The 23,584-nt window shown below is 37.0% G+C and overlaps 1 protein-coding gene across 5 annotated transcripts in view; it reads left to right on the top strand.

The window, feature by feature from the left end:
• The first annotated feature begins 501 nt into the window (after positions 1-501).
• LOC124798397 (transcriptional repressor p66-alpha-like) overlaps positions 502-23,584 on the top strand; it is a 94,230-nt gene continuing 71,147 nt past the window's right edge. For 2 of the 5 annotated variants that reach the window (XM_047261775.1, XM_047261779.1), the window contains exons 1-5: positions 502-977; positions 16,954-17,022; positions 17,107-17,404; positions 19,341-19,658; positions 20,145-20,274. In XM_047261775.1, coding sequence (XP_047117731.1) covers positions 16,982-17,022; positions 17,107-17,404; positions 19,341-19,658; positions 20,145-20,274 — 787 coding nt within the window. In that variant the 5' untranslated portion in view covers positions 502-977; positions 16,954-16,981. The other 3 variants (XM_047261777.1, XM_047261776.1, XM_047261778.1) reach the window with 3 other exon arrangements.

Genomic DNA, 23,584 nt, shown 5'->3' with positions numbered 1-23,584 from the left:
AATTTATCTAATGCATATAAAACAGTTTTCTGAAAATTGCAAACCGTGATTAAGACTATTTCGAAATCATAACTGCACCGGGAGCAATGCAGTTGTCAAAAGATAATCGGGTACCTATTGAAGAAGTTTTCTCATTTTTTTATTATATTTGACATACAGTATCTTGAGTGGTGCTGGTGTCGCAGCGAGAATTGTCATTGTATACAACACGCACTGAAAAGAGACGCGGAGGTTTTACTTCGAAAACAGCTGTGTATACCTGAGGTTTCACTGATTCTATTTGATGCGAGAACTTGTAACGAACTAACAATGCCCGAGGAAGTTCGCATTTGCACTAGTCCAGTTAGTTTCCTCATATGAATGCGAAAAAGTCTAGGATTCGTTCGCGTTGTGGCGTCATGACGAGGTGCTCTTTGTCCGGCTCGGCAGAATTCGTGGGTTGGGTCGGCTATTTAATTCTCTTTGGTCCGGCAGGCGACTGACATACCTCCCAGCGGTCATTCCGCCGTGACAAGTAACAGTACACAGGATGCGTGTTTGTAGTTCGTCAGTTCTCACATTGTGTTGGTTTGTGGACAGTACGGAGTATCAATACTTATAAAAGGTGTAAAGTACACTGTCATGCAGTGATAGATTACGAATTACTCCACGTGCATTTGTTTATGTCAACTTGTTTACGGAATCCGTGTAGTACACAAGGAAGCCCCGTAGCACACAAGTAGAGACAACGCCATATTGGATCAGTGGTTAATTTTTGCGGGGATGAGTTAATTTTTTCGTAGTATTTAAAAGTTTTCGAGAATGTGAAGTGTTATCAGAAGAAATCTCATCATCAGATGTGGTGAATGTGTGGAAGTTTTGCGTTTTTAATGTGGCAAGCGACATGCAGTATTCGGAATAATTAACACCTTGTCGGTACTTTTGAAATCGATTTGTCAGCAGTTAACAAATTTGGAACGTCCTTGATTGACCGCCAGGTATGTGCAACATTTGGTAGAAATATTGTGTGTAGGGTGTCTAAGGAAATGCCTGTGTGAGTGTAGATCAAAAACTGCGACCGTAAAACGCTGAACGGTGTTGTGAAAATTTATTAATTAGTGGTAAGTGAACATTGCCTCCGCGGACGCAGCTCGCTGTCTCAAGTGTACAATGGAGTCCTTCAACATTTGGTACAGAAATACTGTTATGTGACGAAACGTTTATGTCAGAACAAGCATGCGTAGTATTTCTTGTTTGTAAACTGAAGCTGTGTGTATCGGCAATCGGTGAGCAGTGCTTATCTGGTAGTGTCATTTAGTTTCGTGAAAAATATAATACATTTGATTACTGTTTGCACTAATATGTAGTCTAGTTCATCGCACTAGAGTGAGGTGATTTATACAATTATTTTAACGTGTCTTAAAGTAGGATTAAACTGTAGTAGGATATTTGTTGTGGCATCAGTTAAGTTAACCAAAAATTGTCAAAATGCAGTTACGGAATTTGTGTGTGTATATGCACCGTACATCGGTATCGTGGTATATTTCTTTTAGTCTGACAGTTCAAAACGTAAGTAATTACTGCTGTCGACGAGATGGTTCTGTAACAGTAAAACACACCGTTCGTAATATGTTGGTGGAGTCGTTTAACAGTACAAGCTCATATTAATGTTTCGAGTGACGAAATATAGCAGAAGTTAGACTAATTCACTGAGCGTAGTAATTTGCAGTGTAGCAGAATTTATAGGTTATGTGTAACCACAGCTAAGTGCTCTATAGAGAACTGCTTGTAGCTGCCCTGTTTCCACTCAGAGTTTTTCTTTATTCGTACCAGTGGTACTAATTTTGAGTCTTAATAACGGTAAATATGAAGTCCAGGATCTAAATATCATCACCGTATGAATAGACTCGGTATCACTGTTTCTATTTGGGCCTATGCGTGGTAACTTATTTTTCAGCTGTGATCTTACACCTGCAGGGCTCTTATTAACGTTTCTATTTGGGTTTATGCTATGTTAGATGACAATACGATCAGATGCTGCCGTTCTAAAATCGTTCACATCTTTCATAATGTAGGTATACATTGAATGTAATGTTTTCAGTCATGGAATTGTCGAGTATTAGTAGTTTATAGACAACATTCAGCAGGAGCACTAACTGGTTATTTCGGTTATTTGGATGTTGTATCATTTTTTTGTGGGAGGGGGTGCTTACTGGTAATGTTCCTATAGGCTTCAGGTTTTGTTGTAGGCCCATATTATTGGATTTTAGTGGATAATTATGCCAACATTATTTCCATGGTTATTTTCATTCAAACAACAGTTTGGTCTTGAAATTTTAATTGTTTATCAGTTTTCTCATTAATATAGCAATAGTTAATACAACTAGGCCTAGATATTCTTCTGCAAAAGTTTGTTTTTTAGGAAATTGTGCCAGCCTTAATTAATGGTGAACTACCATCCAGTTCCATACAAGTGAGACAACAACAGTAATAATAAAAAATGTAGTTAAAATGGTTGTTAAGGAAGTAAAAGCACACAAGAGTTGAAGAATCGACTATTCAGTAGGAAAAACTTGCTCTGGCTTGATCCATGAACAAGTGGAATAGGACAAGTAGGCCTATATTAAGCTAATAGGTTTACATCATCACTTTCTGTGTTTCATTAGCTGTTCTCCTCTAGTATGCTGGTTCACAAATGCCACTGATAATCCTAATATGTTTTATAGCTTCTAAACACAGTTGAAAAGGTAAACTGACAGTAAAACAAAACTAATAATTTGTTTATTTAGTATAACTTTCACTGGCCCTGTTGGTGACCTCGTAAGAGTATGCGTATAGAGCATTTGCTGATAGGCTAATCTGTGTTCCATGTAGAATTGTCTGTATGATCATTTCTTCAGGTGGATTCACATTGTATGTAAAACACACTTCAGTTGGGGGAAAATTACGTCTACCTTCTATTTGATAGTATTATAGAGTTCTTGATTGTGCATATTTCTTAATCATAAAATAAAGGGCACTGTTGAATACTACACTGCCATACTGAACAACTGTTGGATTCTAAATAACAAAATGTGTTTCTTTTTGAGGAAACTAGATTTTCTACTGTGGTATCTCATTTCTAGCTCAGTAAATCCAGGTTGCATAATCTATGACAGAAATCCAGAATAGGAACCACTTCACCTCTGCCATGAACATAAGAGCTACCTGCCATTTAAGTTGACTGTCTGCATTTATAAGCTTGTAATGTAGACTATTTGATGTTTTAGGTACATTGTAATTATGCAAAGTAAACAGCATTGTTTTAGTAAATGGTGTGCCTGTCAACTATAGTTTTCTGCTGCTTATTCAGAAAATGGTGAAGCTAGTATCATGTATTAGTGTAACAGGATAGTAGACACTGTCTTTACTCAAATTGAAAAGTGATTCTAGTCATTTTGTTCCTTTTTTTGTACTTTTGGAATTGAAAGATGTCCATCATTAGGCATATCGGTTAAGCAGAAGTTGCTCTCAAGTATACCCCATACGAGTACCACTTTTATTTCCTCAGGGGTCTCATATCCATGAGACCATAATATTTGGTGTATGGAAGATTTCTAAATACTTTCTTAAAAGTCACAGTTTTGATCCAATGTCCAGTATTTTTGTGTTCTGAATCACATAGTATTATATTGTTGAGCCTATTTTTAATCTTTCAGCGAATAGTAGTTGTTTTACATATTCTACAGCTTCATAAAGTAGTTTCATGCATCTTACAATTACTTGGAAAAATGTAAGGGAGGTTGATACATAACTCTTACTAAAGATCAGACAGTGGAAAATCCAGGATGGGATAATGACAGTATTATGGAAATGACAGATTGCTACTTACCATATAGAGCAGATGTTGAGTTGCAGCCAGGCTCAACAAAAAGACTGTGAAAATATCGCTTTTCATCAGCCACATGTATCTAGCATTATTTTTGTTGAGCCTGTCTGCAAATCAACATCTTCATTGTATGCTGAGTAGCAATCCATCCTTATCATAATATTGTCTTACCAAATATTTGTTGATAGAACTATGTTTGTGGGATTATTTCTGAAGGCACTTATCTTCCTCTGTAGACAGTCAGCCTGTGGAATGATTCTCTTCATTCATATTTTGTTCTGTTGACATTTATCAGTGAAATCCTCTTTGAGTGTCAATATTTCTTAGTGTAATGTTTCACCTTTTACATGAAAGAGATCTTCAATAGGTGTTATGTAACTTTACATGTCCTGGTGACTTCTGTGTTTTCTCTGCATGCAGCCAATGGTTGAAGTAACACTTCATTGAGATATTGGAATTTGTTCTATTTAGGTAGCATTATCATACACCTCAGTATTTATTTGACCAGTTGTGAACATTTGTACCATGTGATCAGCTATATTTTGATTGAAGAAGCTTTAATTTGCATAGTGTCAGTTGTTTTATCTTTGACATGTATGAGGAGAGATCATGAAATCTGTCAGTACATGTAACATTTATGAACTCTCGCCACAAATGTTTTTCACATAAAAAATAGAAATAAATGTGGGTTAAAAAAAATTAACACAACTATAAGCAAAAGAGTTTGTTTATACATGAATATTTATGTAGATTCATCATTCAGCATATTGATGGTACTGCATTGTTGTTGTTGTTGTGTTCTGCCAAGCACCAACTGACAGTTCAGTTACTTAATTTTATTATATAAGGCCAATTGGTCAGTGTTAGTGTTGTTTCTTGCATTTCTTTTTCTGCAACAGTTTTCGGATGATACATGCGTATATTCTTGCACCAAGCTGACAACAGTCATCTCTATGAGCCAAGGCTTCGAGAAAGATCTTTGCTACTGACAAATCACCTGAAATTAGTTTATTTTGTATTAGAGGAGGAAAGTTGCTACTCACCGTAAAGCAGAGATGCTGAGTTGCAATATAGCATATTTGCTATATGGTGAGTAGCAACTTTCCTTCTCTAATATTGTTACATTCCATCCTGGATTTTCCATTCTTTGGTTAATTTGGTATTGTATATTCAATAGCATTAAATACTTTGGTATGCCACTGATGCCTGGTGATCATTAGTGGCTCAAAATAAGTCACACGTAAACTAACATATTACTTGACCGAGATATTATTGCACTTGGCTCCCATGCCTGTTAATGGAACTATGTGGTGGGGTTACAGTAAACAAGTACCATGGTGACTGAGGAAAGTGCATCACACTGTGAATAATTTCAATATATATGTGCATATACTATCAAGTGGTTCAGTATGTCGTCGTGTGTGATATAAAAAAGTTTAAATTTGGGAGGGGGTAGTTTCTTCTGTTATTAATTCCTCCCCCACTACCACTCTTCGAATATGGAGGAGAAAGTGTGAAGAACGTAGTAATATATTGTATAGTAGTATATTAGCTTTTCTATACGTTGTCTTTGTTGTGCAAAAGTAGATATGCAAATTTAATCTGTTTTGGAGACTTGCAAATAATTATTGCACTGAAACAGATATAGATTATACGTTTGAAGAATTAAGAAATCAAACTGTTGCCAAGTATTCAGTTTTTGAATGCATAATGGCTCTTCATTAAAAGATGTCCACTGCAATTACAGAGAATGCCAATTTTGACTTTCACAATACATTGTTTTCCTTCGTTGCCTTTGTATCTTTATATAGTCCATTTTTTTTCACACTGCGTGCTGGTTTCAATTGGATGATTGCAGTCTGCCATTTTTGATGATATCTATAGTTTTCACTTAATAGAGCACCATGTTGCTGGTTAAGGGTGCTTAATTGCAGGGAAGCTTTAGTTAAAACTCTTCACGAAAAGATAGGTGTAAAGTTTTGTCTTGTAATTTTGTGTATGTCTGCTGTAAAATAATGTTATCATTATTGAAGGCAGTAAGTTTCATCTTTTCGTAAACACTGATTTTTCTTGAAAGCTGTTTCAGAAATTCGAGACTGGTGTTTTAGTTGAAAAACACGAAGCTTGCATTAAACTAATAAATATTTGGATCTTTAATAGATGCATGACAGACATTCTTGGAATAAGGAAACATACTTTGTGCCATGACATTCAGAACAGTGCAGACGTAAATGACACATTGCTGAAGTGGCATACAAAATAATGACAATAGCTTTCCTTATAAAAATATCATAACACACATGTGACACACTCTTTTAACTGTTATATTTATTTTGTGATTCATAAAGGAAAGACCGAGTTGAAACTCCTGTTATCGTAGAGGTGCTTTCATTCTGATCAGTGTGTGTGTGTGTGTGTGTGTGTGTGTGTGTGTGTGTTTCACATGTCATGTCCTGTTTAACTTATTCTCTTCACACTGCGACTCACACTTTTTGATCTCAGTTGCCACTTTGTTTTCTAAGAAATGCGTGCTATGAAAGGTTCAGAATTTTTTTGCTAATTAAGGAATGAACAACAATCATAAAATAAGTTTCTCTGAATGAAGTGCTGATTTACGATCTTTTGCCAGCATGATAAGTAGACTATCTTCTGAAAATCCGAACAATGTTGGAATTGCGTAAATATAAAGATCCTATAATTCAAACATATATTTTCATTATCTGAGTCATTGCACCAAAAGTGAAAGCAAACTCACAGGAAATTTAATCCTTGATTATTTTTGATAAGTTTCTAGAGGTAGCATTTAAAGTTGTCTATTCTGTATAAATATGTAAAATAAGGGAAATGCAACTACTTACTGACACAGAGTGGTGCATGGCACACAAAATAGAAAATGGTTACTTTCACTACCTTCTGAGAGAGTGGTACTTTTGTAGTAAAATTACAAATTGATTTGTGGTGTGAATGCAAAATGAGACGTTGCACATCATTTCAATTTTATTGTGCAAATGATCCATGGGACATGAAACTAACTAACATGAATGCAATTTTTTGAGAAACTGTTTCAGAAGACACATATTTCAAACTAAACTGTGATTAACTTTTCAGTGGAAGTATTTTTCATAAGTAAGATACTGGGAAAAATCATATAAAATGCAAATAATCACCATCTTGAAACTTTTTGATATTTTTGCAATTAGGAGTAGGCATAGTATGGTTAGCATTCTTTATAATATTAGCCTAATGCATCATGGTAGTAAATTCATAGGAAAGGCATTGTTGATGGAGTTGATGGTGAACTGAAACAAATGGTAGTTAGTTTCATGTTCATGGACCATTTGCACAGATAATCATAATGATGTGGAAGGGGTCATTTTACATTCATATTCACATTGCACATTCATATGTAGGGTCGACAGAAGCGTCCGATCCAACGCATCAGCTTTGACCCGTGACGTAAGGGTGTTGTCGTGTGTGACGTCATGACGGCGCGGAGTTTGGTTTGAGTGTGGCTGTCTCCAGTTCTGTTTTATCTTATTTTATTTACTTTTCTGATCTGTTCGTTCTATCTCGTGAGATTTTTTTTTTTTTTAAATTTAAAAACACTTATTACTTATTTTAATTATCTGTTTCCTCGAATTTGTTTTAGTTTATTATGTTTATCTTTCTGATCTGTTCATTCTATCCCGTGAGATTTTTTTTTTAAAAGACAAAAAACACTAATCAGCTACTGAAGCATCTTTATCTTCTATGGGTTGCAGGGGTTACGACCCCTGGGGAGGTGGGTGGGTATTCATGCATGGCTGTCTTCACTTACACGTTGTAGCTACGCAAGGTGTCTAAATTTGTTTATATTTAGTTTGCCCCCACCCAAAACACCCCATTTCCCGCGCTTGTCCCGTTAGTGTCATTAGGCTTCTTGTGGAAAGTATGTGTGTGTGTTTTTGTTTCCGCCATATTTGTGACGTCATGGGTCAAAGCAGACGGGTGGGATCGGACGCTTCCGTATTTCCTCATATGTATATATGACTATTTGCTGACAGTTTGCAAATATAAGGTACGGCATTTAGTTTTGGGTGGAAAATATCAGGGTAGAAATAGATTGTCTTTTTATGAAATTGCCAAAGAAGGAGAAATACATTCTGGTGACTTCGTCCAAAGGATCAGATTGAATAATGTAAGTCTTCTTATGATATCCATGCAGAACCTGGCACTCACTCTGTACACTGCAGTGATGCCTTTTCCCCTACACAGTAATTTATAAAGAGCAGTCCATCACCAAAGATACGTAATTGATTTTAACTCAGTTTCTCAGAAAATTGCAACAGTGATTCCTGACTATGCTCTAAATAACGAAGCCATTGGTCAAATGGGTGATGAAAAGCAGGATATTCATGTAGATTCCTGTGGTTTTGTTAACACAGCAACCAAGAAGTCGATTGAGTGCTTATAGGACAGATTTTAGCAGTAGATATTGATGAGCAAGTTAACTTCTTTGGAAAGAGCAGTAGGGATAACAGATATAGGTTTTGAAGCAACAATACTGCATGGGCCAAGGTCTAAGATTCTTCAAATTCTTGATATGCCTGCTATTGACTGTCAACAAATGTTTTCGTTCTGTCTTGGTCATCAATATTTAGTAGGCAGCTGCTATATTTTTGTTAAAATTTAAAATTTGTATAGCCAAAATTTTCGAAATAAAACAGATTAAAATGAATTTTTCTTTTAGTAGTCCCATTCCATCACAATGAAAGCTCTGTCCTATCATTTGATGAAATAATTTTAATTTTAAAATAACAGATGGGAATAAAAAAAAAGAGATTAATGCTGATTGGACTGCTGACTGCTTATCAAGCATAAAAAGTTTCAAAATTCAGTTAGTTGTAATATAATAGGATTTTTATACTGTGTTACCACAGATGGATTTTATATCTGGTTGTGAGCCCTGTTCTAATACAAGTCCGATTTTACTTTTACACATACTAAATGACAATTCCGTAATTTTGTAGTATTAGAATTACATTTTGGCTTATATCATTTTATTGCCAACAAAAGGCCTCCTGTTAAAATGTAGATTAAATTTTATAATTTGAAACATACAAAATTGTTAAGGCTTTCATGGCCACTTGTTGACAAACTGCCTATTGGCTTCTGTCTCGGGTTCTTCGGCCGACGTTCATCTAATGATTTTACTGTCCGCTGATAGTAAAATCATTAGATGAACGTCGGCTGAAGAACCCGAGACAGAAGCCAATAGGCAGTTTGTCAGTTTAAAACATGTTAAAACGTAATGGATATGTCCCATTCTGTTCCAGGAATAGATCCATATGTAATATAATACTTGACGGTGACATTTTCAGTGTGTAAATGCTTATTGGTGACACCTCAAAATATGTTTCTTATTTGTTGGTGTGTATGATCATAAAAATCTTAATATTATCTAATATGCATGGAAAAATAACTGTGTAAAAGAATAATTGTGTTTACTTTAGGAATGTGTCATCAATGGACAAGAAAAAGTTATTATTTTGTGTATAAATAGTGGATGCACTTAAAATGGAAATGCTAACCTTATATCAGACTTTGATTTGTTGAAAAAGTTCAGTTGTTAAAATGACAAAGATATTGCAGATGTTAGGATATTATGAAATTGAGATGTAATTCATGGATTATATTCTTCCACTTTTAAAAATGAAGCAATTACACTTCCATTAAAATTACTTGTTATGTGGTGTTGGTCACATGTCACTACATAGCTGTCATATTGGCTTCAGCTGTGCCTCATTTAAAAATTGGCCAACAGCAATGGCCTGTAGATGTGGGTTGCATATGCTGTTGATTGTGCCTGATAATGGGTTATGCGTATACACCACACCTCTTGAAAACTGCAAGTAAACTGACTCTTTGCTGTGGTGCATTCATGTGAACCACTCACTGAATAGTAGAAACGTCTATCCATTGACAGGTGCACACACTTCTTTTTGTGTACCTGTTGACAGCACACCATTTTGACTGTTTGCTCACTGGTCTTATTTACTCCTAAATTATTTACATTCTGTTGTAACTTTCCTTACCATGTTGTTGTTGTTGTTGTTGTGGTCTTCAGTCCTGAGACTGTTTTGATGCAGCTCTCCATGCTACTCTATCCTGTGCAAGCTTCTTCATCTCCCAGTACCGACCGCAACTTACACCCTTCTGAATCTGCTTGGTGTAGTCATCTCTTGGTCTCCCTTTACGATTTTTACCCTCCACGCTGCCCTCCAATGCTAAATTGGTGATCCCTTGATGCCTCAGAACATGTCCTACCAATCGATCCCTTCTTCTAGTCAAGTTGTGCCACAAACTTCTCTTCTCCCCAATCCTGTTCAATACCTCCTCGTTAGTTATGTGATCTACCCATCTAATCTGCAGCATTCTTCTGTAACACAACATTTTGAAAGCTTCTATTCTCTTCTTGTCCAGACTATTTATCGTCCATGTTTCACTTCCATACATGGCTACACTCCATACGAATACTTTCAGAAATGACTTCCTGACACTTAAATCTATACTCGATATTAACAAATTTCTCTTCTTCAGAAACGCTTTCCTTGCCATTGCCAGTCTACACTTTATATCCTCTCTACTTCGACCGTCATCAGTTATATTGCTCCCCAAATAGCAAAACTCCTTTACTACTTTAAGTGTCTCATTTCCTAATCTAATTCCCTCAGCATCACCCGACTTAATTCGACTACATCCCATTATCCTTGTTTTGCTTTTGTTGATGTTCATCTTATTACCTGTATATTCTGTGTATTACAAAAAGAAATCTTTATAAAGAGGTCAGCCAAGTTGTATGTGATAAGGAAGTTTTATAATAAAAAGCTGCATACTGTAGAGCCAAAAATAGTAAGAAATGATGCTGATGTAATTAAGCAATGAGCACAAGTAGAATTGCTCAATAGGTTTACAAGTGAAATGGAGACTGATATATATGGAAGCATTCAAGGAAATGGAAATGCTAAGCATAACGCAACAAGGGGGAGTGACACTGAATAGTATTCAAGGAGGAGAATTGATGAAACAGAATGCTAGTTCTTGATTAGCAATTCATTTTGTCTCATTGTAAATGTAAGGAATTGGAAATGAATGTAAGGAAAGTTAAACATGAAAAGTTGCTGGACCAGGTTCATAAACATGAAACTTCTGTAGTATGTTGGGTGTAAACTCATAATTAACTGTTGCACATGTTTCATAAATGGGAAATCCTTAATTCCCCAGAGGTTTGAGTAAAGCAAAAATGACCTCTTTTTGTTCAAGAAGGGGTGTGAAATTGTTTTCAAACACTGCTACCAGTCACAACATTTGTTGACAACTAAATTATTTATTTAGTGTCATGTATCGAGAATTATACCTCATCATCATGCTACATTGGCATTAGAAAAACATTTAACACATCTTCATGCAGATATTAAAGCTTCTTTAAAAGACTTCTGTGTCATTCAGTGGAGATAAAACAAGCCCCCAGTAACCAGTAGGTGTGGGGGATGTAAGTCTTTCCTAGATGCTGTCTCCAAATAACTCGATAGTTCAATGGAGAATTTAGTCATGGATGAACACCAAATGTCCAATAGAAGCACTTTAATGTGTTAGATCTGAATGATTACACAATAAAATAATTTTTTATGTAGAAAAAAAGATAGAAGTAGCTGCCCATCCATTCCACATTTGTGTGGTCAACTTCCTGAAGAAATATGAAAAATGCTATATCAAATCATTTATATTTCAGTTCTGAACCAATCATAAATACTACTTTGTGATCTGATGACTTTGTTGTACAACATTTAGAACGTCAAGAAAAATATTCAATTTACACCTAATCAGATAAGGTTATGAAAAGATAAATCTAAAAATGAAATAATAGCATAATTTCAGGCTTAAAGATATAAAACATTTGAGAATAGTGTTCAGAGACCATAGCTTTAAACAACAAGAATGCAGTGTAAGTGTATGTAGAGCAATAGACATGAGGTAAATAAAAAAGATGTCCAATAATGGTAATCTTGGCTTTAAAATAAGGGATAGATTTTTGGACACTTATGAAAAAAAGGTGTCCAGATATCATTCTTTTTGTCAAATTGTTGAGGGTTCTTTTAGATAAGGTGAAGAATGAATACATACCAAAAGTTCTATTTTGCATTTTACTTCAACAGAATGTTATGTGAAGTCTGAGGAACATACCTCTCTCAGGGCATTCTTCATGTATCCTATAGTGGGCAATAGTTGCAATTTTATCGTTAAACTTAATATGTCTTTCTGGTTTCTGTGTTCGTGAAAGTTTCGTATCCTGACTCTGACTGTATATTTATTACCTATGAAATTTAGGCTGTATGTGAAAATAAACTTTGTTTCGGTTATGTCCTTGTTTGATGCACCATATGGTATAATATGATAACCACCTCTCTGCTTTAAAGTGTCATGTCAAATGGTTTAGTTAGTTTAGTTATGTTGTGTTCCGTAGATCATTTTCACAAATGTTTTATTGATATGTCTGGAACAAGTCAGATTACAATATATTAATATTACTGAAATTTTTAGTTGTACACAAGCAACTATGAATAGTTGTCCAAAAGAAATGATTTTAAGCTAATTTTAAAACTTGGTCTGCTACTTGCCAGACTTTTTATGTTGTTGGGCAAATGATCAAAGATTTTTGTTGCTGAATAATGTACTCCTTTTTGATAAACTGACAGCTTCAATAATGGATGGGAAAAGTCATTTTTCCCTCTAGTGTTTTACGTATGAACGTCACTGTTCTTCGTGAATAGAGATGGATTATTTATAATGAATTTCGTTAGCGAATATAGGTACTCTGATGGTGCAGTTAAAATATCTAACTCCTTGAATAGGTGCCACTAATTATTCTCACTGCTCTTTTGTGCAATCAATACTTTGTCTAAGTGGTGAGTTACTCCAGAAAACTATTCCATAAGACATTATTGAGTGGAATATACAAAGTACTTTAGGAGGCTGATCAGTTTATTACCAAGACTAGCGATTATACGAAGAGCGAAAGAAGCTGAACGTAATTGTTTGAGAAGCTCAGTAATATGCTTCTTCCAGTTCAAGTTGTCATCAGAACACCCATAAATTTGGAGAAATCCACACTGTTAACTGAGCCCTGTTCATATGCTACGTCAATTGTCGGTATGACTCTGTTTGGTGTGCAGAATTGGATATAGAGAGTTTTTTCAAAATCAAGGGAGAGTCCATTTTCTGAGAGCCACTTAATAATTCTTTGAAAGACGTACTTAACAATATCTTCAGCTGCTTTTTCTGGAATGGGATTTATTATAACACTCGTGTCATCTGCAAAAAGTACTAGTTCTGCTCGCTGAACATTAAGTGAGAGGGCATTCACATGACTAAGGAACAGCAGAGGACCCAAAATTGAACCCTGTGCGACTCCCTTTGTGATAACTCCCCATTCACTAGAATTTACCAACATTATGTGTGTTATTCAGCACAACTTTTTGCTTTCTGTTCGTTAAGTATGATTCAGACCAGCTGTGTGTGTAGTCTTCAATTTCATAAAATCTGAGTTTTTCTAAGAGTGTGACATGATCCACACAGTCAAATGCCTTGGAAAGATTGCAAAAAAACCAAATGGTGATAATTTGTTATTTACGGCTTGTACTATTTGACGGGTAAATATTTAGATAGCATTCTCAGTCGGGGAATCCTTCCTTAATCCAAACTGTGACATGCTGAGTAAATTATTTTCGCTTAAATGTGAGACCACTTTTGAATACATAACTTTTTTTGAATATTTTAGAAAATGAAGTCGGCAATGAGATTGGTCTATAATTATTTAAGTCACTCTTGTCCCCTTTCTTATGAAGAGGTTTGACAATTGCATATTTCAATCTGTCTGGAAAAGTTCCCTGTGCCAGCGAAGCATTACATATATCACTAAATTAGAACAACACTTCAAAATATGTGGGCTTTCCATGACAGCTTACTATCTATCTGTACACCTAAAAATTTGAATTGTTCCGTTTCACTAATCATACGCCTGCTCTGTGAAATTAAAATGTCAGATTACGCAAAATAATTCTAACTTTTTCCCATTGTTTATTAACACCACCAAGTGTGTCCAAGAACACTGGTATGTGATTGCAACATTTCTAGCAGAGACACATGGCTCTAATTCTTCAGTTAAAATAAATTTGTGAATGGCATTCCAGCAAATCAAGTGGTAAGGACCAGCTTCTAGTAAATTATAGTTCTTTCTTGAGCACTGTGTTCATAGTGTTGCTTGTTTTGTAGTTGCAGATCCATCAGTCATGGCTGGCTGAATACTGGCAATACTGCCCCACCCACACCTCTCCTCTTCTCACTGCAATTTGTCAGTCACATAGTTATTTTATTTGAGTTGCAATTCCCTATTACAGGTGTCCCGCCAAATATTCCTTGAACAAGCTTGATTTTTCCATATTTAGTGGGAATTTCAAATAATGAAATGAAGTTATTTTTATCTACACTGTTCATAACAATAATCGCAACATTATGGAAGTTCATAGTACGTTTTCTCAGTGATTTTGGACTTCCTTTATTGAAGAATCAGTATTGGTTAGAATTGTAAGATTGCAAGACAGAGATTTAGGGAAAAGATTTTAAATTTTAAGACATTTCCAGGTGCAGATGTGGACTTCAACCACAATTTATTGGTTGTGAACTGTAGATTAAAACTGAAGAAATTAAAAAATGTAGGAAATGAAGGAGATGGGATCCGAATAAGTTGAAAGAACCAGAGGTTGTTGAGAGTTTCAGAGAGAGCATTAGGAATACAGTGAGCTTTGAGAGTTGAAGTAGTGAAGGCGGCTGAGGGTAAAATAGATAAAACGACAGGTCTTAGTAGAAATCCTGGGGTGACACAAGAGATATTGACTGATGAAAGGAGAAAATTTAAAAAAATGAACCAAGCAAAAGGGAATACAAATGTCTAAAAAGTGATATTGACAGGAAGTGCAAAATGGCTAAGCAGGAATGGTTAAGAGGACAAATGTAAGGATTTAGGAGCATATGTTCTGGGGGGTGGGGGGGGGGTGGGGGGGGGAGATAGATATTGACTACAGAAAATCAGAAAATTAAAGAGGCCTTTGGAGATAAGAGAAGCAGTGCTATGAATATCAAGAGCTCAGATGGCAAAACCAGTTCTCAGCGAAGAAGGGAAAGCTGAAAGGTGGAAGGAGTACATAAAGTGTCTGTACAAGGGAGATGAACCTGCAGGTAATACAGAAATGTAAGAGGACATAGACGGAGATGAAATGGGAGACATGATACTGTGAGAAGAATTTGACAGAGCACTGAAAGTCGAAACAAGGCCCCAGGAGTAGGCGACATTCCGTCGCACCAACTGATGGCCTTGGCAGAGCCACCCGTGACAAAATTCTTCCATCTGGTGTACAAGATGTATGAGAGAGGCAAAATACCCACAGACTTCAAGAAGAATATAATCATTCCAATTCCATAGAAAGCAGGTGCTGCCAGGTACGGATATTACTGAACTATCAGTTTAGTAAGTCATGGTTGCAAAATATTAAACACAAATTCTTTACAGAAGAATAGGAAAAGTGGTGGAAACTGATCTCTGGGAAGATCAGTTTGGATTGGGGAGAAATGTAGGAACACGTGTTGAAATACTGTCCCTATGACTTATTTTAGAAGATAGATTACGGAAAGATAAACCTATGTCTACAACATTTGTACACTTAAAGAAACTTTTGACTGTGTTGCTAGAATACTCTCTTTGACATTTTGAAGGTAGCAAGTGTAAAGTACAGGGAGCAAAAGGCTATTTGCAACTTCTACAAAACCAGATGGTGGTTACAATAGTCAAGGGGCATGAAAAGGAAGCATTGGTCGAGAGGGGAATGAGCTAGGGTTGTAGCCTATCCACAATATCATTCAGTCTGTATGTTGAGCAAGCGGCAAAGGAAATACAAAAAAAATTTGGAGAATGAATTGAAGTTTGGGGAGAGGAAATAAAAACTTTGAGGTTCCAATGGCATTGTAATTCTGTCCAAGACAGCGAAGAACTTGGAAGAGCAATTGAACGGAATGGATAGTGTCTTGAAACATCAACTAAAGCAAAACAAGGATGATGCAATGTAGTCAAATTAAATCAGGCGATGCTGAGAGGAAGCAAAATAATTGCTGATGGGCAAAGTTGTGGATACAAAATGTAGGCTGCCAATGGGAAGAAAAGCATTTCTGAAGCTTTAAGTGTTAGGAAGTCTTTAATGAGAGTATTTGTATGAAGTGTAGCCATGAGTGGAAGTGAAACACAGACAGTGAACAGCCTCGATAAGAAGAGAATAGGAGCTTTTGAAATGTGGTGCTACAGAAGAATGCTGAAGATTAGATGAGTAGATCATGTAACTAATTAGGAGATACTGAGTAGAACTGAGTAGGAAAGAAATTTGTGGCACAACCTGACTAAAAGAAGGAATCAGTTGATTTGGACACATTCTGAGACATCAAATGACCACCAACATAGTACGGGAAGTAAGTGTGAGGGGGTAAAAATCGTAGAGAGAGACCAAGAGATGAATACTGTAAGCAAATTCGAATAAGGTAAGCAGATTCGAAAGGATGTAAGTTGCAGTAGTTATTTGGAGATGATGAGGGTTGCACAAGATACATGGAGAGCTGCATCAAACCAATCTTCAGACGGAAGACCATGACAACAACAATATATGTAAATATGCAGCATGCAACCACATTTCAGCCACAGATTAATTTAAGTGTGTGTGTGTGTGTGTGTGTTTCATTCGAATGAAGGTCTTCTTGGTGAAAAACTTACCTGTTTAAAAGTCTCTTCATTGTGCCTAGCTGTGGCTCAACATCTCACAGTATAGTGAGTAGCAGTCTATGCATTTCGAAGTATTGTCATTGTTCCATCTGGGTTTCTCCATTGTTTAAACAAAGATATTTGTTTTATGTTGTAGATAATGGACATAAATTGCTTTAATCCATTTAATGTGCTCCCATAATTAATGAGATTTTTTGTGCTACCTTGTTGAAACTGGTTTGTAATGTGCTTTTAATTTCCTTTGCAGATTCAACAAAGTGATACATCTGTTCAAGATGGAAGTAGACGATGACACAGTTGTGGATCTGAGTGTTAAGTGCGTACAACACACTTTTTCGCCTGTAGAAAATCTGTTATTTTGGTGTATCTTTGAACTATACATCTTATTGTTCTCTTCCAGACGAGACAGAGACATGGGACCTCCTCCAGCTAGGAGTGATGTGCCACAAGACCTTTCAAGAGTCCACCGTGTGGAAGAAATTGGCATTAGTGAAGTTCGTGGCTTAATCCCACGTAGTATAAAAGAATTTGATGACAAATACCCTCGGAGGAACTTGCGTCCGAGAACTGAGCGGAACTATGCTGAAAGCCCAGATATAATAGTGCTTTCTGATGAGGAGCCTCGGATAAACGGCTACACAAATGGCTATGAAAGTGACTCGGATGAAGGGGAGATGCCACCACTTATACCAATAAAGGTTGCCTAACTCGAAGAAACTGCATTTTCCTTTGTTTTCAGTGTAGCTTCTGCATTCAACTTAGATTTTGTAAGATAATTTTGCTTATAAAATGTTTGAATTTGAAGTGTTTGACTAATTGTGTGAAATATGAAGAAAATGTGAACTAAGATAACATGTTGTAGGCATCGTTCCTACTATTTATGGTGATGAGTCTATAATATATTGTTCAGTCAGACTACTTCTGTCTCTTTTTATGTAAATTTTATTTATGAGTATAAACTATGGTAGTATCCTTTAAAACTGCTTTTAAGTAATGCTCATCAGTTTCCATTGTGATATCCTAGAGATGTTCTGCTCTTGGAAACCATTGAACTTCTATTTCTTTGCAAGGCAATTTTCAGTCCTCTCTTACAGTTTTGCTTTGTGTTTATTGTGGTTTCTATAAATCTTAAAGTGAAAATCATCACTGCTCCTTTCACGAGATCAGTGTCATCTGAATTACCTATGTTTATACAGCTGGACTACAGCTTGTTGTTTAGTGATCTTGCTATTTGCATTCATCAAAACTCTTTTTTTAAAAGAAAGAAAGAGAGAGAGAGAGAGAGAGAGAGAGAGAGAGAGAGAGAGAGAGAGAGAGAGAGGGAGAGAGAGAGACCATGCATTACTATTGTCCAAATACTCTCTAGGTGACAGCGGGGATAGGGGTGGGATGCAGATACATTCACCAATGCATTTGTACATCAGAGTGTGGGGGGGAAAAGGAATACAGGCACTCTTTCACCAGCAGATGAAATGTGGTCACAGACGGATACCTACAGTATCAGAAAGGAACTCTCTCTCTCTCTCTCTCTCTCTCTCTCTCTCTCTCTTTCTTTCTCTCTTTCTTTCTCCTTCTGTATATGTATATGTAGTAGAGCTAGGAAGTGTGAGAGATCAAAAACTTCTGGAATTTTGTTGTTGTAAATGGCTCATTGGTATTATCATTCGTCTGAGTGGTTTCATATTCTCAATTTTGGTTTGTTTCCACTGTCAGATTTCAGTTATTATTGGAGTAAATGTCAGACTTGTATCACAAGACTGCACAAACTTATATGGCTCTTTACTTTTTATATCGATGCACTTAACACACTTTGGGATTAGTTGGAAATAGTGAATTAGGGAGTGGATAGTTCTGCACAATGCAGTGCATTCTATTCTTGCAATGGATTCATTATTATTGGATTGGATAAACGCTGGTTACAAGGATTTTGTTGACAAGTATGGCATATGATGACTGAAAGCTACTGAGAACATGGTATCAGATAGATGAGGACATGTTAAAATGGGGAGGGAATAAAAGGCCTGCAAATGCTTAGAGCCAAAGAAAACTGAAGGTAGATAACAGAAAGAGACGGTGAGCCTAGATTGACAGATTAAGTAAGGAATGGTAAAAAATTCCACAGAATAGAGAGTAAAGTTGGAACTCTCAGGTCTGGAACATCATCTCAAAATAGTAGATAAAGAATTCAGGTGATGTTTATAGGCTGCTTCTCATCAGCACTTAATAGTCTCTTTGAAGCAAAGCCCTTATTTGTATAAAAACCATTTAGTGTTTTGCAAAGGAGAAGTGATAGATAATCCACAGATGACATTCTTGAAGAGACCCATTCTAGTTGTAGACAGGAGACACGTCCACAGTCTTTACGTAACTTTTGAATGTGATAATTTGTAGTTATGGCTGTCTATAAATTTGATTGCAATTGCTCTTTTGGCTAATTGTTCTTTCAAGTATACATAGTAGATGATACAGTGAACAGTAATGATGCTATAAATGGTCTTCATGGGCCAAATCGTATAAAAGTCCTGCTCCCAAGGCAGGTATATGGACATGAACTATTTTTAATCATGCTTGAATCCTTTATTCCCTATTCCTTGTGTTAAATCTGCTCCATAGTATAATCTTCTTCTACAACAGGAGTTGACCCCGCAAGAACTGGAAGAACGTGAACGCACACTCCGGAAGCTGCGTGAGGAGCTACGCAATGAGGAAATGAAACTTGTGCTGCTGAAGAAACTACGTCAGTCCCAGCAGATGAAGGAGAACATTGCTGTAGTCCCACCCACACAGCAGCCACAAGCAGGTGTGGGTCCGAGTGTTGTGCCGGGGGTTGGTGTGCCAGCAAAGCCTCCAGTTACTGGCAAGTTGCCACCACCACCACAGCAGCAGCCCCCACCACCTCTCGTACGTGCCAACCACAGCAAGCAGACTAATGTACCACCCTTGCTGCGAGGGGTTAGTATACAGATATTATGCATTAATTCACTATGGATATTACACAGTAGTTCACTGCTTTTACCAGTCTACATATTACTCTCATCACTTGGCAGTACCTCATTATCAGATTTCTTGAAAGTGATTGTTGCTGACATTTGCATAGTAATAGCACTATTGCCCCATTAGAGAAAGTGTCACTGTGACAGGTCAATTTCTGTATTTCTTAAAAAAAATTTTTTTAGTTTTTTTATTTAAATACTGACCCAAATCTTACTCTATTAGAAATATAACTGGTGAAGCTATTGGTGAGCTCAGATATTAGTACTTCGTTGGACCAAAGCTATTCAGCAGAATAAAAATGTGCTGTTGTGATGCTTGAAATGATTTACAGTTGCAAGACGTGGTACTCTATTTAGACTGTTCCATCTTTTGCAAGTTTTGCAAGTTGTCATGTAATGGAAGCATCGCTAGAGGCATTTTTCATGATATGCTGCATTTTCACAGCAACCACCACCTGCTCGGCCTCAAAGCATACATCATCCTCCACCTCTGATGATGGCACCGCAAGCTGGCCGCACTTCAGCAACGAGCTTACCACCAAATATGATGATGAACCAGCAACCATTACCCAGAGGCATGTACCTTGCTTTGGTTTAATTGCAACTGTTGGACAAAAATTGAGCCTTGTTCAAACTTTAACAGTGTTATGTGAGAAGATACTTGGTGTAAAATAATGTAGAGTGCAACTTTTTTCTCAGTACATAGATTTTTTGGAAGGGAAGTCTCATGACGGGGGGAGGGGGGGAATGTATTAGGTATATAATTAGAAAATGTGGACTTTTAAGGCAGCCAGAATATTTTACCAAGGCAGTGCTGAATAGCTTCAAAATATTGAAATAGTTTCATATTGTGTAGCTATAAGCTGGTAGTGAATGTAACCAGTAGTAAAACAATTACATTTGATTGTGCAACCCACAGAGTACAATATATCCAGTTCATCTAAGGATGTGGCTAAGTTTGGGTAATTGTTATATAGATGCTGTCATTCATTGTCAAAAGTTTGCATCTGGTCTCGAATAAAGTCATAAGCTAGTTAACTAGTTAGATGTTCCACAGATCATTTGAATGATTCTTTTATTGAAATGATGGTGGAATGAGTCACTTTACAGGATGTATGTACACATCAAAAAAACTTTTGCATCACCTCAGTTCTGAGAGTTCAAGAACCTGTACAGAAAATAGGAGTGGATATCAACATAAACATCATTTCCACCATTTTTATTGCTCATGAAAACCACACACTGCAAGTTGTACCACCATACAGCAAGACCTTCATAGGTGGTGGGCCAGATTTCTGTACACACCTGTACCTCTAATACCCAGTAGCACGTCCTCTTGCATTGATGTATACCTGTATTCGTCGTGGCATACTATCCACAAGTTCATCAAGGCACTGTTGGCCCAGATTGTCCCACTCCTCAACGGCGATTCAGTGTAGATCCCTCAGAGTGGTTGGTGGGTAAAGTCGTCCATAAACGGCCCTTTTCAATCTATCCCAGGCATGTTTGATATGGTTTAAGTCTGGAGAACATGCTGGCCACTCTAGTCAAGTGATGTCGTTATCCTGAAGGAACTCATTCACAAGATGTGCGTGATGGGGACACGAATTGTATCCATGAAGACGAATGTCTTGCCAGTATACTGCCGATATGGTTGTACTATCAGTGGGAGGGTGGCATTCACGTATTGTACAGCCATTACGGAGCCTTCCATTACTATCAGCGCCATACGTCGGCCCCACATAATGCCACCCCGAAACATCAGGGAACCTCCGCCTTGTTGCACTCACTGAACAGTGTGTCTAAGGCATTCAGCCTGACCGGGTTGCCTCCAAACACGTCTCCGACGATTGTCTGTTTGAAGGCACATGCTACACTCCTCGGCAAAGAGAACGTGATACCAATCCTGAGCAATCCATTTGGCATGTTGTTGGGCCCATGTGTACTGCACTGCATGGTGTCGTGGTTGCAAATATGAACCTTGCCATGGACGTCAGAAGTGAAGCTGCACATCATGCAGCCTATTGCACACAATTCGAGTCATAGCATGACGACCTGTGGCTGCATGGAAAGCATTATTCAACATGGTGGCGTAGCTGTCAGGGTTCCTCCAAGCCATAATCCATATGTAGCGGTCATCCACTTGCAGTAGTAGCCCTTGGGCGGCCTAAGCAAGGCATGTCATTGACAGTTCCTGTTTCTGTGTATCTCCTTCATGTCTGAACAACATAGCTTTGGTTCACTCAGAGACACATGGACACTTCGCTTGTTGAGAGCCCTTCCTGGCACAAAGTAACAATGCAGACATGATCAAACTGCTGTATTGACAGTCTAGGCATGATGGAATAACAGACAACATGAGCCGTGTACTTCCTTCCTGGTGGAATGACTGGAACTGATCTGCTGTCGGACCCCCTCCGTCTAATAGGCGCTGCTCATGCATGGTTGTTTATATCTCTGCGCAGGGTTTAGTAACATCTCTGAACAGTCAAGGGGACTGTGTCTGTGATGCAATATCCACAGTCAACATCTGTCTTCAGAAGTTCTGGGAACTTGGGTGATGCAAAACGTTTTTGGTGTGTGTGTGTGTGTGTGTGTGTGTGTGTGTGTGTGTGTGTGTGTGTGCGTGTGCGTGTGTGTGTGTGAGAGAGAGAGAGAGAGAGAGAGAGAGAGACTAGTGGTAACGTTAATGAAGACATTATTTTACTCCTACTTGTGCAACTATGCTTTAAAAAAATTACTTTTTTTACTGGCTATCTGTTTTTAAGGAGAAATTCAATGGAATTCACAAAAAATTCTGGCAAAGAAAATTTGCAGTTTTGAAGTTGTTTGAACTTAGAATAATTTACACACTTTGTATTGACTGCAATCAACGTTCAATGTAATGTTTTAGGAATGGTTATCATGTGACATTCCAGACAGTATACGCAGGTTTTGATGGTGGCTGAGATTATTTGCATGATGACATATCCTTATATGGATAAGGACTGTTTTTTTCAAAACTCACTTTCTGCAAAATTGTAATTTTTCAGGAAACACAAAAGACTGTTTAGGGATTTGTGTATGGATGGATGAAAGTTTCGCAAACTTTATATACAATGTATTTATTGCTAAACAGCAATTGATACACACACAAATCAAAAGAACAATCTGCATCCATATATTTAAAAAAGACAATAGAAGTATCAAATTATTCCAAAACTTGCTTTCTGCAGAACATATTAATGTACAACTTCTTTCTTATCATTCATTTGCCAAGGAAACATAATAAAAAAGTATAGTACATGTAACTTTTTAAAAATATTGCTGATGCAAGACGCAGTAATAACATTAAGCTAAGCATTAAAATATTTTAAATTAATCCAATCAACATTTTTATAGTCCAATGGCTTGCTCTGTTTCTCCATCTACATTTTCTATCACGTCACTTACATTGGCACTATCCACAGCACTATTCCACATTAGAATATTTTCATGGAACTTCCTATACCCTTTAGTTACAATGAACTTCATCAACTTTGCCACATCTTGACTCTCTTCTTTACCCACACAACTTGGTTTTCATTTTTTTGGGCTGTGTCCATGGCTCTGAAGGATTTATGTCCTTTCTTGATGATCTCTACTACTACTTGATCCCCCACATTAAGTATATTTAACAGGAATTTGCACCTTGAATTTGCAGTCCATTCGTACAAAGGAGCTCCCGAAAATCTGGCAAGTAATCAAATAAAATTCAGGTCATTTTAATTAATGAGTGTGCAATGCTAGTCTGTTTCAAATGCCGAATGAATTGTTAATCAGGAGTGTTGTTAAGTGCTTACCAACCATTTTATCAGATGTTAAGCAGACAACCTAACAACCCCTGTGCCCTCTTATGGACGTACA

This window comes from Schistocerca piceifrons, chromosome 5 (genome assembly GCF_021461385.2).
Source record: "Schistocerca piceifrons isolate TAMUIC-IGC-003096 chromosome 5, iqSchPice1.1, whole genome shotgun sequence".
Taxonomy (NCBI): domain Eukaryota; kingdom Metazoa; phylum Arthropoda; class Insecta; order Orthoptera; family Acrididae; genus Schistocerca; species Schistocerca piceifrons.
This window is presented reverse-complemented; position numbering and strand designations above follow the sequence as displayed.